The sequence below is a fragment of the Hesperophylax consimilis genome, chromosome 27 (assembly GCF_061612785.1).
Source record: "Hesperophylax consimilis isolate HC1 chromosome 27, BYU_Hcon_1.0, whole genome shotgun sequence".
Taxonomy (NCBI): domain Eukaryota; kingdom Metazoa; phylum Arthropoda; class Insecta; order Trichoptera; family Limnephilidae; genus Hesperophylax; species Hesperophylax consimilis.
This window is the reverse complement of record NC_142862.1, coordinates 27,530,199-27,547,924: the sequence shown is the minus strand read 5'-3', so window position 1 is coordinate 27,547,924 and position 17,726 is coordinate 27,530,199. Positions and strand designations below refer to the sequence as shown.

Below are 17,726 nucleotides of genomic sequence, written 5' to 3'. Positions count from 1 at the left end.
TGAGGCTGACGGGAATGGGAAATAGGGAAGTTAGGAATTACCTGGCTATTCAGATCTGTTCACCAAACACGGCCAAAATCATTTCAAGAAATGAATTAATGGTGGCCTTTAATAACACAGTTTTTGCTTAGAACTGGTGTTGTATCGAAACATACTTAAAGTTTCGCTAGGCTGGCATGTCTGTGGGTAACTAACTAGCAATTGTATGACTAATTACTTCTCCTTATATATATTTTGATTTAAATGTAGGAAATGAATTAGCAAAATATAATATTATATAAATACGTAAGAGGAGTTTCGGACAAACAATGATAAACGTAGCTATTTTTTTGGAACAAATAATAAATACATCTGCGAAGATTCTCCGGTTTTCCAAGGACAATATTCTCGTTGTTTAGATGAGAACAATAATTACTCAGAAATCGTGAGAATCATTTTTTTCTACATCCCGTATTATGTAATTTTCCTATTTATTTGGCTCAGCTGTATACATCAGCTTTGCGTCGTGATTTTTGCATAGCCTTTTCGATCGGTGCATCATTTTAAAATAACAACGAACGAAGAAGTACGAACTGTGGCTTCATGAAATTAGCATAGCTTTATCTGCATAGAATTTGTAGACCAACCCAACTACTCGTAACATAATTTCCATCACGAACTATTGATCTTTAAAAAAAATGGTGAACGTCATATTAGCTACATTATTATAAGCAATAATTACTCGCCTGAAATATCAATACAAATTGAAAATATCGCCCGAGTAAAAATAAATGCTGCCGACGAGAACCTTGTCTTATAAACATTAGTTAGCTCGCTACATCATTTCCATCGTCCGCTATGTAGCTTTGAAATAACTTAAAGAACAGTGAGCTCTGACGTCATGAAATAAGCATACCTTTTTCTGCATTGAATTTATAGGTCAAATCAACTAGTTAAATAATTATAACATGAAAATTAAAAAAAAACTGTAAAACTTAAAAAAAATTCACTCTCATTAAATTTGTTCAATAAGAAAAAATATTTAAAAAAAACCAATACGTCAACATTGAATGTAGGACATAGTAGTATAGAGTGGACCTAGCTACCTATTTAAGAGAAAAAAATATAAAATAACGTGTTTTATTGATTTAAAAGATGTTTCGAGAAAGGTCTCTTGAAGTATCTTTCGTTTTAATCGACCTCCAAAATATATATTACATCCAATAAATAAAACTTCAAGGAAAAACTATTTTTAAACAACAACATATTTTGTTTCGGCAGTGTTTTCCTCTCTGAATGGTTTATTCAGAGATGTGACAGCAACAGTGGGTGGGCGATTACTCGTATAATGTGCCAGTACCGCCTCGGCTTCTAACTTGCTTCTCCATACACCTGAAGGTCAAACTACCTCCTAATACTTCCACTTCCTCCCACTGCTCTATCTGCCTTCAGGAACAAAGGATGTTTGAATGTGTTTATCGTGTATGTGGACAGAAACGTAATACAGGGTTTTCCAATAAGAGGTGTTATTTTGATATTAAATTCTAAAAGATCAATTGTTTCATTGCTTGTGTGGCACGTAGCGCCGTCTAGTTGAAAGTAAACGTTTTCTAAATCAATACCATCCAATTCCGGCCATAAAAAATCATTAATCATCTCTCGATAGCGCAATCCATTCACCGTAACTGTTGCTCCAGCCTCATTTTCGAAAAAGTAAGGTCCAATGACTCCGCCGGACCATAAACCGCATCAAAAAGTCACACGTTGAGGATAAAGAGGCTTTCCGAGCCCTACATGCGACAATTTTGCTTGTTGACGAAGCCACCGAGGTGGAAATGGGCCTCATCACTCAAGATGATTTGCATTTGATTCACTCAAGTGAATTTTAATAATTTCAATGCGTTGTTGAAGCGTGTGTCGTTCCATTTTTATTAATGGCGTAATTTCTACTTGTCAAATGTCAAAAAATGACAGCTTCAAAAGTAACATCTACCGAAATAGCGGGATATTCAAAATAACACCTCTTATTTGAAAACCCTATATTTATAACTTCTGGATGCAGGGCCGCTGGTAATAATAACTCCAATATTCATGTTGATAAGTTTAATCATATAGCTTACGTGTACCCAGTGTTGCTGGGGGTTATCCTTAGGAGATATATCATCGCGGACTTTTCTCTACACCTTTTAAAGATATATAATTCCTTAGTACATTATTTTGATGTATCTCATAAGGTTTAGCCTGCGTTAGTAATGTAAGCGCCCGAAAATATTTTTTACGACTTGATTACAAAATTGTGACTTTTCTCTACTTTCTATAAATATAATATGCATGTATTACATACATAAATCTTCGGAAAAAAATCTCTAAGTGATAGTGAAAACACTATAAAAATCCATTTTGCGGTTTAATAGGACTAAGCGCACAAACAGACATACGTGAATAGCGACTGTGTTTTACACTTTATATAGATTATTATACGTAAAATTTATAAAATGTCATTTAAAAATGAATAGAACACCATCACATTAAAACACAACGTTTGGTTGGTACGACTGAATCTGCTGATTCTGACATCACCACCAGTCTACGTGAGGAATATATCTATGGGTTATAATGTATTTTTCTTTCATAGTAATGGTGATAATTTTAAACACCGGTAAATTATTTGTCAGGTGTTTCCATGGATGTATTTTTGCGCTTTGGTTCAATACGATAACATTGATGACAAGATGCTAACATGTTTACTAGCGTTCTTCAATGTAAAGTTTTATTTTTAAGGTAGGTAATCTTAAAATTAAAATTAAAACGTCTCAACTCCCATACAAAACACAGCACCGGTTGAAAAAGTACGCTTTTTGATATTGGTGACCGGTAACGTCACACGTTTGATTTGGTTCGATTTTGGGAGACCCGAAAAATTTTAACTTTGAACATTATATCATATCGCTGTTAAAACTACACAACTAAAACAATAAAAAATACTGGTATTTAAGTTAGAAGGTCATTATTGATAAAAATAGATTATTGCCGACTTGCCAAGGCGCCAAAGAGTCAAGGATACAAGGAGCTGATAATACCTACATAGTAGTATAGCGCCAGGCACCCGTTTAGCTCAAGGCCGACCCTGCCTTTAAGGTAAAAATCACCCAAAGCAGGGGTCACTGGGCTCCCCCTTTCATCACGGAGCGATCGTATAATCTTAATATTCATTTTTCACTTACCAGTAAAACTCCATTATTAGTTACCACATAACTACCGTTTTAACTGCACATCGTCCATCTTCACTCAGCAAAAGAGGTAAAAGAGAGTGGGAAAATCCCGAATACATATCGACTGTGGTTTAGTAAAAAAACTCCAGGCCACAAATGAAAACTTTGCGGGAGACGATATAAACGAATATTTACGGATTCGTTACTTAATCAAACATCTTAAAGTTTATATGGAACTGGTTACTATTGATAACCAACATCTCTGCTATAGGTTACCCCAAGTGGTTTACTATTGGTGATTATTTGGGAGGGGTGCCCGGGTTCATCGGGGAGGTGTGTTCAGGATACGCTTGCACACCAGCTGCGTGGCATGCCAGATAGAGAGAGGCTGGTTTGGGAAGATCCTTTGACCTCTACAACTTGTCTCTAGACCCATCGGCTTGCGCCGCAGTAGGAAGGATATTTTCATTCGTTCTTCACTCCTGAACACACTGATTCCTAATTTATAATAATAAAATTCCTACCCACCCGTCATACTCGTTGCTTGTAGGCAGCGAGATTTAAAAGAAATACTTCTTCTAGAATTACCTAAATTATAGACTACTTATAGTGTGAAGTTTCTACTCATCTACTTTGAGTTCTACATCTGTTAAATATATTAATCTATTGTATTTTCCAATACCAAAATAAAAGCATGCGGGCTTCAAAAGATATATATTTACTATAATTTATTTACATAGCAATGTCCTCACCACATTTGCCAATAAGTCTGGCAAGGTCATAAAAACCCACAAATATTTGACACCTACGAAAACAATGGACAATGCGAATGAATATCAGACATTTTCCACGACAGAAAAATGCAGGTTTTGAATAATTCAACGAAGCCGAAATTCTTGGTAATCCGTAATTCTTCAGTACATTTATTTAAAAAAAAATGTCCAAATATTTTTCTTATTATTTTGCGTTAAGTCCGGTAATGAAGGTCAAAACAATATGAAATTATCGACACATGTTAGATACAGCATTATTTATTAGACACAATACTATTTCTGTTTTTTTTAAAATGTTTGGTTTTGAAATGACAATATGCATAGTTCCTACCTATCTCCAAGCACCTTGATGGAAAAGGATTTGAAATTTAGAACAGTGACATTGTTCTGCAAACTTCGAGTGCATTTTTTTGGAAAAGACGAGAACCAGAATTGAACTATTGGAAGCAAGTCGTAGATGTTTGTCGTGTGTATAATCTTTGAAAAGGAGGAATAAAACTATATTGAAAGAGCTTATACATTAGTTGTGTTGTGGCCACAGTTATTACCTCGTGGTATCGCGGTGGAACTCATGTGATTGTGTTGTGCATGATCTAACTATATTGTGTTGTGTGCTGCTTCGTGGTAACTTATTGGTCTCCCTTTCTTTCATACATTGTTTCATCCCTACACATATTATCACCCAATGAGAGGAAAAAAATGAGAGCTTCAAAAGTAACATCTACAGAAATAGCGGGCTATTCAAAATAACACCTCTTATTGGTAGTATAAAATAAAGTCGTTATCCGCTTCTATCTGTTTGTTCGCTTAGTTCTTCTAAACTAAGCAACGGATTTTGATAAGGTTTTCACTATCATTTAGAAATTTTCTTCCGAAAGGTTTATATATATAATACATGCATATTATATTTATAAAAGTAGAGAAAAGTCTATGTTTTGTAATCAAGTCGTAAAAAATTTCGGGCACTATATTGCTAACGCGGGCTAAACCTTATGAGATGCATCAAAATGATGTAGTACGGAATTGTATATCTTAAAAAGGCCTACAGAAAAGTCTCAGATGGTATATGTCTATTTCCTAAGGATAACCCCTAGTAACGCCGGTTACGCGTCACCTAGTATTTTATAAAACACTCCTAAGTTGCACAAGGCCGGACACAGCTGATAGAAATCGCCTTTTGTCATTTCACAATCGAACTGTGTGACATTCAAGTTGCCATTCGCCATTATCCACCATCGACGGACATAACATTATGTAGGTGTAAATAATTATAAATGAAGTTAACATAATCAATTTTATTATAATATGATCGATGAAAGAAATATTATTGTGTTTAAGGCAATGCCATACGTAGTAATGCAAAATCATGTGTTTTTGGTTTGAAAATTTGGTCGCCTAGAAATGTTTCAGATGCTTTAATTAAATACTGCGAGTAGAATACATATTGGCCTTTGAAATCATCGAGTATTTTTTAGATAAGTCTTTTTATAAGCCCAGAAAAAAATAATGTAAAGGCCTATGAAAACTGCTTTAAAGTTCAAAATCTCCTACTTACGAACCCATTTTTGGTTATGATTTTATTGTATAATGTGTCAAATTAAGTTATTTATAAAATGATCAAAAAAATTAAATATTTATGCCTCCTTTGCATCCACAAAATAAAATAAAATGCACTTTTTGGCTATGTTTTTTTTTTGCACAAATCAAAACAGGCGGATGTTGTTAAGCGGGAATTTAAAGCTTATCGCCATCTACGTAAGGGTTGTTATTGATAGCGGCTCAATTTAAAATATTACACGACGTAGTGCATCGCCTTAATTAATTCAGAAATGTTGTGTTGTTTATCTCTCTCACCTTATCCTTCTTAAATCGTTTCGATCTATAGTTTCTATTAGAGACTTAAAATCTCAAAAAGAAAAACGAATTGAAAAAAACTGCTACTATTGTTGTTTACATTAACTCCACACACAAGGCCCTGATGAAAATAATGTCCCTCGGGGATTTGTCATCTTTTAGGATGCTGTATAGTGGGTCTCTTTGAGGAGAGGAAGGAGTGAACATGGGTCTCTTCAAGACTCATTTTATACGAGGGAGGAACCACAGAGGCTGGCAAATCGTTCCACAGCCGAGCTGTTGATACATATTATGTTGGGCACGCGTTTGGCGTGTTTCCCGACTATGCACCGGTGCCGAAGGGATCAATGACGCTAGTTCCTCGGAACATCTTCCATTTTAATACCGGTAGAACAACGACAGCATACCTAGTTGACGCCTGTGCTCTAGAGTTTGGAAATGTATCAAATGCATAGATATCTTTCACAACAAATACACACAGATACATCTTAACTTTAGCTTGATACAGCGCCCTTGAGGGGATTTTTCACAAAAACGGCGATACACAAATTATCAATTCATTATTATTTAACCTTTTATGTGAACAGAAGAAAAAGGAAAATTAATATTGCAAAGACCTTTGTATAACATAATAATATATAAATAGGTAAGTAACTGTAATGTCAATGTAAGATTTCTGCAAGAGACGTAAGCAAGTTGTTTCTGCCCATCGCTATGTGTTGAGGAATATATCAGATCTATTTATTATGATTGCATGTAGCTAATGACACAACTCCGTCTGCAGACCAATAAGGACCTATCGGGTGGGTGCCACAGCCACAATCAGTCGATATGACGTCATGGGCGAAAGTGTCACCATTACCTAATCATTGGCGACATCTACAATAAACTTTTTTCTTCTAAGAATTATGTTTAAATATAATGTTTATTATAATTGAGGAGATAATTCATGAATAGCATGTGGCTGAAATTTGCACATTACGTAAAATCTATCACGAATCTGAATGAATTAAATTCAAATTAGTTAAACGGTGTTTTAGTTACACATTGAATAAAGACTACAATACAAGCTCAGATTTGATTTGGTACGTTACTTAATTAATTTTATTATTATTATTTACTAATTAAAAGATGTCCAACTGTGCTCCAAAAGAGCTGGTAACGTTGTATTTCAGCAGACTGACACCTGAAATTCCCGTCTTGAAAAGTGAGGTTATTTCGGACAAATTATTTTTTAATTGACTGTTACCGCATGAGTTTAATAAGAATTCTATAAAAGTGATGTTTTTTAATAATATACATGAGACGGAAATATAAATCTTAGAAATCAACATTTATATTGAGAAAACAAACAATGTAATTTTTTTTAAAGTTATTCTCTGGGAATTATTATACTATTTTTTAATTGTATAAACGAGATATAAAATTAAGTGACAATTTTCTTGAAGATTCCCTTAACGTTTGGAGAACAATTAGGTGTTTTTTTATTTTTATTTCAATACTTTTTCAGGTTTGAAATCAATATATAAAAGTATATTTCAAATACGGAAATCTAAAAGGCATCTTTATCTACTTTCTAAAATGGTATTTTTTTTACGACATTTTCAAAATATATATATATATATATATATATATAGCGCAGTTAAAATACCTTGGGCATATGAGATGAGAAATTTCAAGTTCAAACAACAGATAAACAACCCTCTTTGGCTGTGTAAACATTTTCATGAACTATTTTATGTAAGTTTCTATTAGTAAGGTCTTCACGTACACGGTTGTTTATCAATTGAATAGAATTTTCTCCATGTTTATTAGTAATTAGGTAATTACTCCCGATGCCGTGTACTGGCTGGATAATCTCAGCCAGCGTCCCAATTTAACCTCCAGTACCTAACTCTCTTTCACCATATGAAGAAGAAAAAAAAACACCTTTACATGAAATCGTTGTGGTGTATACTAATATAGAAAAGAAATACATAAGGTAATCACAAAAAGTATGTTACCATAAAAATATTGCTACACCCTGAGGCAGCATAGAAGATGGACAAACAAAAAAACGATTTCTGACTCAAAAATTTCAATCCTTTACTCTTTTTTATCCGAATGATTAATTTGTAAGCTACGAGTATATTTGAGTGCTGATCGCTTTGAAAATTCTGTAACTTGGGATTCCTGAAGGGCAATTTCGCATCTACTAAAGGCTAATGAATTGTCATTAATCTTAAAATTAATTATCTCTGAACTGAAATTGCAGATAACGAAAAAGTCGTTAATTTTAAGGTTAAGGACAATTTTGCTGTCATCTGAGAGAACTGGACCGCAGCTTAAGTAAAAATAGTTAATAACTTTAAGGTTAAAGACAATGCCTTAAGTTGAAATGTAATCTCCCCCTGGACATATTGGTTAGCATTACAGCAAACGATGTTTCGGATTCGATAGCGAACAAGGTTTGTCCTCTCATAAATCACATCATCTCCCTCTCGGCACAACGTTTGCCCATTGAAAGGAACCTCAGCAACCTAATCTAACATACATAATGAGAATAAGGACTCACCATAGTGTAGGGCATGGTGTTGCAGGCCCTAAGAGGCAGCCTGTATGTTACTGGCCCTGGGGCCTGGCGGTACTTGGTCAGGCAGCCCCCGGCACGCCCGAGCCCCCGCGGGTAGATGGATCCGCTGAAGCCCGAGCTCTCTCTGCAACGTAAACATTACATCAAACATTATTTAATGACAATGTATCATGGGGGTAACATTGATAGATCGTAACTTTGAGGGAAGCTGCGTGAGAGTTAATCGTTTCTTCGACTCGACAACATGCAAAACGACACGTATGATCCTGTCCCATTTTAAACTTTATGTTATTAGAAGTTTGGTTTCTTAGAAAGAGTAACAGATCAGCACGGAGTAATGAATGAGTTATCAGCCCAGCAAATAACTTTTGTCCCTCATTCAATAAGTATCACTTCATAATCATACCCCTTTCTGCATTCGTCGCCAAAGGTATTGGTGATACTACAGTTCTCCTTATTGTTCACAATACAGATAAAGCAGCTCTTGTGGGGTATCAGCAAAAGTAAGATCAATGCGAGCAAATTCCTTACTTGGAGTAGATGTCGTTGTCCAGGAAGGACACCCCAGAGGCCTTGGGGCTGACGGAGATGATCATGTCGTCCTGCGTACAGTCCACCGTCACAGTGTGCTCCTGCCATCCTGGGGACTCCAGCCCCTCACTCAGGGAGGTGGCTGCAACAAACAAACAAACAGTTAAGGCTAAATATTAACACCGCGGTGCACCGCTAGAAAGTCTGCTTCAGGCACTACTCAGTGGTAGATGGTGTAAACCTTAGATGTGGAAAACAAGCACCTTGTTGCGGACCTATTTATTAAACCCACCAGACTAATTTCTTCGCTTTTGGGAATAGCTCATATGGTCTTTACTATGGTCCTTACTAGCATAGTTAGAAATATGAACTAGGTATAAGGTATAATACTATGTTAGAAAGAAAAAACACAAATCAAATGTAGATGTTAACCACAGAAGAATTTAAATGTACAACTTTATGAAATCAAAGTTTCCAACCGCAATTTGAGAAAAAATCTATGAAACTTCGTGAATGTTTTATGAATTATTTTTATACTCGTATGAATCGAAAAAAAGTGAGGTGATAGTGATATTTATAATACCTGACAAAACGTTTAAAAAATTTTGTTCAGTGTTTAGACTAAAAAGGTAAGGTGAGCCATTTTTTAAAAAATTTTATGTTTGCACTAAAAAAGTAAATATTTTAAAAATGACTTTTATTTCATCACGTTTCTAATACAGTTTTTTGTTTGCGGATAAGTTCAGATTATTCCATTATTTGGATTTTATTGCAAAGCGGAAATATTCCGATTTTCAGACAGAATATGTCAGAGGCCTGAGGATTAAGCTGTCAGGGTTCTCTTTCCTTCGGAAAACAAGGACCTCACTAAACTGCATCAGATGAAGTCACAGTCGCTGTTCGTGTGATGCAGAAATGGGGCCGGAAGGATTAAAGGCCAAACAGCAGAACACGTTACAGAAAAATGTCCCCTTTACCAGCTTCCCGGGAGCACATCTGTGTTAAACCAAGTGACTCCCGATACCGTGACTGCCTGAATAACCTCAACATCCAACTATGACCTGAACCAAGATTACTCCACCACACGAAGTAGAAGAAACAGTGCAATGCATTTCGTATTTCATTAAATCCCACTCCAAGGCGACCTTGCGACGTCTTGGACTTTTGGCCTGAAGGCGCAAGTCTCTTTCGATCACCACGTTCTCCCGAGGATTCAGAGCTCAATGGAAGGCCCTGGCGTGAAAAGGAACCACCTTGTTTTGGATCCAACTTTTAAAACTGCCAAATTTCTCTCCCCTTAACAAGTCGTATCCAGTACTTGATTACACTACGGAGTCGATGTACGTACATAATTATGTTGCTTTATCGTCATTAATATATCATTCTTCAATGCGTATTATTGCAATTCTTAAATCACGTGTTGGAAAAACATGAATAATTGTCTGCTCCATAATTTGTCTAAAACGAGATTGGAATACCAATATGTGTGACTGAATAATGAAATGGTTCGTGGCTTTTTTTTTTTTTTTTTTTTTTTACAGTATTACCGCACAAGAGTCCCAACTGCTCCCGTCTGGAGCCAGTGAGACTATGGCATCCCCAATTGGGGTATGATGTGAGGCTGAGGGTATTGGGGAGGGGAGGGAGATGGGGGAGAGGAAGGTGGGGAAGTACCTGGCTATTCAGATCTGGTCACCAAACACGGCTAAAGCCATTTCAAGCAACGTTTCAATTCTGAATGGTGGTCTTACACCAGGGCGATACTGAGAGTATCTTCCACTCTGGAACGTGCCGCAAATATACTATATATTATTTTAATTAATTAATTGTGAAATAACACAAATTTATCAAATAAAATTTATTTGCGCACGCCGGGTTCGAACCCGCGACCTTCGGATCTGTAGTCAAAAGCGTATACCACTAGACCACGCCGGCCGTCATAAATAACATTCTCCAATGGTTGGTGATCGAGGTGCGATTTGACCCAATAACATTTGCGAAGGCCAGAAGAAAATAAGTTCAATATTCAAAGTGAAAATAACAATGCACCATAACTCACAATTGCGAAACTGGAAATAATCTAAAGAGATCTATAGTTTATCTTTAGCGATATTGCGTCGAGTTGCCTTTTCGTTTTGTTGAGTCAACTTTTCAGACAACTTTACAGTGTTCATCATCAAGAATTCAAAATCAATATCAATCAGCTTCTACTAAGAAACCCCGAAACTTTCAAATTTCCTATCGAAAGAACCAATTAACTGCCATCCTCTTGTGTGAATGTATCAATTGTATAATATAAATTTAAGGGCAAGATTCCGGACATATTTAGAAATATAATTTTTTTTTGATTCTCTTGTTTTCACTTGCCTTGCTGTGGTCATTATTTGGGAAGATGTCTCAGATTGACACTTCCGGGTCTTACAATTTTTGTTGTTGTTTGTTTTACATTAACTCCACACAGGAAAATAATTTCTCTCAGGGCCTATGTCATCTTTGAGTGTCCTGTTCTCATGTGACAAATGTCAACCGTGTACAACATAACCCATGTTGTAGAAGGGAGGAACCATAGAGCAGGGCAAATCGTTCCACAGCCGAGCTGTTGAACTGTCAATCGTATACATACGTTGAGCGCGCGTTTGTTGTGTTTCCCGACTACAAACTAGTGCCCATTGGATCAATTATCAGTTACTTGGATTATCTTCCATTGTAATTCTGTTAGAACAAGGACAGCATACCTACCTCGCGTCTGTGCTCTAAGAGGGATCTATCAAACGGATCGCCTGTTTCTGCACAGAGTCTAGGGTTTTTTAAGGTATTTAGGGACTAGACTAGAGGCGGTTGCCAAATTCAACAGTGGGGAGCACTTGCGATTTGTACAGGGTCAGCAGTTGTGTACTAGTAAAGTATCTGTGAGCCCTGCACACTGTACAGTACGCCCAGCTTCTGAGAGGCTATCTTGCCTCTGGCTTCGATGGAGCCCCCGTACCTGAGCTGGTCACTTAGAGTTGCACCAAGCATATCAATGAAAAAGGCCCGTTGGAAAGATTGCTTCCGTTGAAGGAGCCTGCAATGTTGGGTTGTTTTAGATGCTCGTCACATTTAACCAATATAATACGCCAAATATTACGTGAATTTGAAGCGCTCGTACCTAATTTAGTTCAGCGTAAATTGGCGGAAATTAGATGCAATCAGATTTGAGTTGAGTTATGCCTTAGTTCAATCCACTTTACAATACGCTATTATTAGTTGGGGATCAGCGTATAAATGTAATCTTCTTCCAATTGAAATTATACAAGAACAATTATTAAAATTATATTAAAAAAATCCTTTGACTACCCAACAGAACGCCTGTTTGAAGAATTTCAAGTACCTACATTTAAAGACCTATATATTAAAAACTCATTAATCCAAATTATAAAAGAAAAAGATAAATATCAATTTTTAATTGAAAACAGAACGCGACTTAGACATGTTTTTCTATGCCCAAAACTAAATACGTCTTTTGCACAACATCATTATACTTACCAGGGAAGAACTTTTTTCAATCGTCTACCAGAAGAAATCAGAAGCATTAATGATAAAACCCGAATACTGCTCTCTGTCAAGAGACACTTTAAAAATATTCTGAAAAAAAAAACTACTGTCAATTAATTAATCTCACAAATATCCTTAGTTTTCCATAACTTCCTTTCTTTTTTAAAATTTATTATATTAATATATTATCCTTCACTACTATCAAAAAAATACTACAGCAAACATACATTTATGTACAATTAATTATGTACTAACTAACAACAACATTTATGTACACTCCCCTTCCATACACAAGCAAATGCTTTCAATGGAAGAGTAGTAAAAAAAACCCAAGATGTAAAATGAATTATGTACCATGTAAACATATTATTAAAAATAAAAAAATAATTATAAAAATAAAAAAAACTTATTTATTGTTGCAAAGCGATTTTAAAAACAAAAGCGCATTTGTCTCTCATGGATGATTACAAGACGCGGATTGGGCATTCTCGTAATGCAAACCAATTAACGTGGGAACTGCTCAAAAGATAACAAGATGTAACATTACACGTTAATTACAATTTCAATTACTTGTGAAGCTAGAAACTAGTGCAAGACATTTATAAAATTGGTAATCGTCGAAAAGAGTGCGAAATCAAATTGAAGAATTGGAGTGAAAAGAGAATAACTCCATAACGTAATATACAACACCATTGTCAAATAAGTAGTCGCATATATTTTAGTATTTTTCTTAATATTTAACTCCAGGAGTTATAGGACCTATGTTTTCTTTGAGTATGCTGCGTGGAAGGTCTTTTTGAGGAAAGGAAGGAGTCTTGAAGATATCCATGTTGTAGGATAGAGGAAACACAGATGGAAGCTTGCCGATCCGACTGTCGCCGAGCTACGATCAAACTGCAAAGATACGCGTTTGGTGTGTAGGTAGAAACAGAGGTGGGGCGCCGCTATGAGTATATGCGAACATCGGTAGTATCTGGAATTATTATTATTAATATCAAACATATATGTATAAGATTGATAAAAATTACGGATTGTAATTCGGTTTGACGGCCTCCGTGTTAGAGGAGTGAGGCTCTCGACTAGCAAGCTGGAAGTTGCGGATTCAAATCAAATTGTGCGCAAGTAAATTTTTTTAAATTCATTTGTTTGACTTCACAATTTAATCATTTGAAATAATATGTAATATATTTGCGGCACGTTCCAGAGTGGAAGATACTCTCAGTATCGCCCTGGTGCAAGACCACCATTCAGAATTGAAACGATGCATAAAATGGCTTTGGCCGTGTTTGGTGACCAGATCTGAATAGCCAATTACTTCCCCACCTTCGTCTTCCCCATCTCCTTCCCAGTACCTACAACCTCACAACATACCCCAATTGGGGATGCCATAGTCTCACTGGCACCAGAAGGTTAGGAGCAGTTGAGATTCTTGTTCGGTTTCACATAAAAAGGTGGCAATAACTCAATTGGTATAGGTAACCAGTCCCGGTAAGAATAATATCTGTGTTCAAGTCACATATCCATTTCATATTTTCATTGATAATAATAGTTGGTAATATTACTGTTCTTCTCTCTTAGCCGTTGGATTACCTTTATCTACTTTACAGAACTTCAAACAATGGTTTGTATAGCATGTCACAAACATGTAAACCCTTCCAAAGCAACAGAACATAGCACAATGGCAATATGGCAATAATACAATGAAAACATCTGGGCGTTTTTACACAACCAGAAATGATTATGTCGCCATAGTTTAAATGTTAATATTTACATTTAGAGCTTAGAGCCCACGCGCCGTGTTTGATTGGTGCTATTTCCTTTCACAATCAATGGATGTTACAATTTACATCTCACTGAACTCTTACGTGAAGAAAGTGACAGAGAAGATTAGAATAAATGAATCAAAGATCGAGATGTTACAACTTGACATATTTATCTTTGCAGGCGGCCAAAAGATGAAGTAATAATTATTAATTAATTATTTTACGGGCAACGAACATTCACTTATCTTGCAAATAAAATTGCACCACAGAATTTAAAATATGTTCAATAGATCAAGATTTTCATATTGATATTGTTTATAAATACGTTAGTATCCATGTAATTGTATAAATATGCATGTGAGTGTGTTTAAGTATGTGTGTGCCTTGGAGTGTGTGTATGTCGGTAAGTATGTTGACTGTGTTATATCTATATGTCTATGTATTTTGTGCCTTTGAATGTTATTCTTTTTTTAAATCTATTTACTTTATTGTGGCTTCTGGTTATATGTGTGCTTCAGTGTTATAATTAATATTGTGAATTTGACCTGCTAACAAACTTTTTATTATTTTTATTATAGTGAATATTTAAACATTGTACATACAAAATATGATATTAAATATATATATATATATATATATATATATAGTAAGTTGTATTTCTTAGTTCTCCACACTATGTCGTTTTTAATATTTTTTTCATTAATCTCTTTCAGCAAGATTTTTTTTCATGATTTGTAATCATTAAAATTTTATATTCGCTTTATATCAGGGGGAAGGATGTTGTGGAGTTTTGTCGTAAAATAAATGTAGTTTCACTGTCGGAATGTGGTTTTATGTCCTAGAATATTTTTTATTTCTAGTTTGTAGTTTGATGAATACGCAGGATTGTAAAGGATTCAGTATTTTGAATGGTTTCAATAGTATATTTTTAGCATATATTTGTTGTAGATTTGGTGCATCAAAACTATTGAAAATTTCCCGCTAAACGAAGAAGTAGTTTAGCGGGTGCTAATAAATAAATGAATTATTCTTTTTCAAATGAAACATTTTTTGAATAAACCTTTTAAAGTTCAGCAATCGCCATGAATCAGCAAAAATTCAACTACAAAACCCAGAAAGTGTATTTATTTTTTTCTAAGCAAACACCTACATACAATGATATTATTTAAATTACGTTTGACCAATTTGCAAATCACAAAAAATCTATCTCAATATTTCGTCATTCATATCCCACGATTGGTATTTCCTTCTCATTTCCGCCCGGCGATTCGCATTGGGCGTGAGAGAGACTGCCTTAATTATGTAAAATGCTATTTCTCTATCCCATTGTTTTGACAGGTATTTGCGCGGCAAATAATAGCGGCCATGATGCTTTCACTTTTTCACACGAGAACCTGTTTATTTTGGCGAAATTTAAGAGGTTTTAGCAGTGTTTTTGGCAAGCATTGCGGACATATTGGTTATTTATGTTAATTGACGTGAATTGTTTGAGAAGTACTTTCAAATATTGTCATGTATGGAAGATGAGACGTGAGACATTGTAACACATCTTATGTATAAATAAAAATGGTGAGAAATGATGATATTTGTTTTCTTTAATGAGTTTGTTAAACGTGAATACCGCACAAGAGTCCCAATTGCCACTGACACTATGTAGCTGAACACTACCTCATAGTTAAACGCGGTAGCAAGAGAACGATTCATTTCTCAGACTAGTCTTTTTGTAAAACATATTGACGCAATGTAGAACTATCTAAAGCCATTTTTCCCGTTGCTTTAATTCAGGCCTCTTCAATACCGGTATTGACAAATCCTCATAGCCCCTTCCTCAACCGGCGTCACAGCGTCGGCCAACCGGTTGGCAATAAGACCATTTTCAGAGTTTATTCCAACTCATTGGGATTATATTGTAAGTATCACGAATTGATTAGGAAAAATAATATTATGTACGGTTTTTTTAGTGTGGCAATACTTGTTTCGATATCTTTCTTTGACGATTGGTCAAAACTAGTCGGTATATTACGTGTGACCCCAAATATACTAAAATACATAACTGGGCACTGAACAGATAAATTGATAGAAATGTGTGGTGGGCGTGTCCATGCGCCAAAGCAAGCTCAGTTTTTCTCTACTACAATATTTCAAAGATCGAAATTTTTTCTTAAAAATAAATTCATTTCATTGGTCTGTTTAACTAACTAACTATACCCCGCAGGGATAAGCAGAGAGGACGGATCGCCAAAAACAAATTGGTCTTGGCACACACTCTTTGCTTCAGTCACATTCATACATCGTCTCATAGATGCCCTTCTGTTATTCCAACTCAAGTATTTGGTTCACTTGATCGTGCCATGTCTTCCTCGAACATTCCCGACTTCTTCTACCATTCACATTCGCATCAAATATTCTCCTTTCTTAGTTCATCCGCTCTATACGCACAAACCATCGAAGCGTCCATTTCTTAATCTTTGTCATAGATCAGCCTTGCATTACAAGATTTTTATTTATTTATTTTTTTGTGTTATCAAGTTTAATTTTTCATGTTGTCTTTTGTATATTCGATTAACGAAAAGAGAGTTTATATATAAATAACTTGACGACCTAAGTGGTTGAGGAGTAAGGTTCTAGACTGGCAATCCTGATGTCGCGGTTTCAAATCCGATTAAGATCATCTCAATTAAGCAAGTCTATTCTAAAACAATACTACTTTACATTCATAAATACAAAACACAAGAAATAACACATATATTAGAAATACTAGATCTCAAGGTCATAAACATATCCAACAAGCAACTACAACATACAACATTTGCGCTAAAAAGCTTTCTACACTATGGTATTAAACTCTACAGCAAAATCCCATTTAAAAAACATTTAAATTTCAAATATAAACTGTATACAAAACAGAGGGAAATGAGAAATAGAAAATATACACTTAATACAGACTGAAAACGAAACCACTCAACTGAGCAAAAAACAACCATATGTACTTTAATAATTATTTAAAAAAAAAACTAGATTTTAATAATGTGAAAATGAAATCCTCGGCACCGTAGATAGATCACAGTGAGGATATCATTATCTCTAATTGTTACAAACAAGGAAGATAATAAAACACCTATTATTATTATTATAGATAATATGTAATTGGCGTCATCGGTTTTCCTTCACATTGTTATAGATATCATTTCTATTCATTCTCTATTCAGTGTAACTGGGTTACTCGTATTTGCAATTTAGTTAAAAGTTGAATTAATCCGTTGAAACTGTTTTTATTGACGTTTTTAAAAGCATAATATGCAGCGGTACTGGTTTGATGACTGATTTGAGTCGGGGTCAACCGGTGATTTGCAAAAAAAGGGTGTGTCTGATACTGCCAAGAATACAAAAGACACCAATAAACAAATGGTCCAAATCCTCAATATATAACACATCACTTCAAGCCGGCGAAAATGGGGTCCTGTTGGAGAAAATGGATTTTGCTTTGAGCCGCTATATCTTTGAAAAT

At 35.2% G+C, this 17,726-nt stretch overlaps 1 protein-coding gene across 3 annotated transcripts in view; it reads right to left on the bottom strand.

The window, feature by feature from the left end:
* The window catches only part of pio (zona pellucida domain-containing protein piopio), a 65,057-nt gene that overhangs the window by 12,161 nt on the left and 35,170 nt on the right, over nucleotides 1-17,726 (bottom strand). For all 3 annotated transcript variants that reach the window (XM_089647767.1, XM_089647768.1, XM_089647769.1), the window contains exons 4-5: nucleotides 8,922-9,063; nucleotides 8,373-8,514 (exon numbers count right to left, since the gene is read on the bottom strand). In XM_089647767.1, the coding sequence (XP_089503893.1) occupies nucleotides 8,373-8,514; nucleotides 8,922-9,063 (284 nt within the window). The remainder of the gene's footprint in view (nucleotides 1-8,372; nucleotides 8,515-8,921; nucleotides 9,064-17,726) is intronic.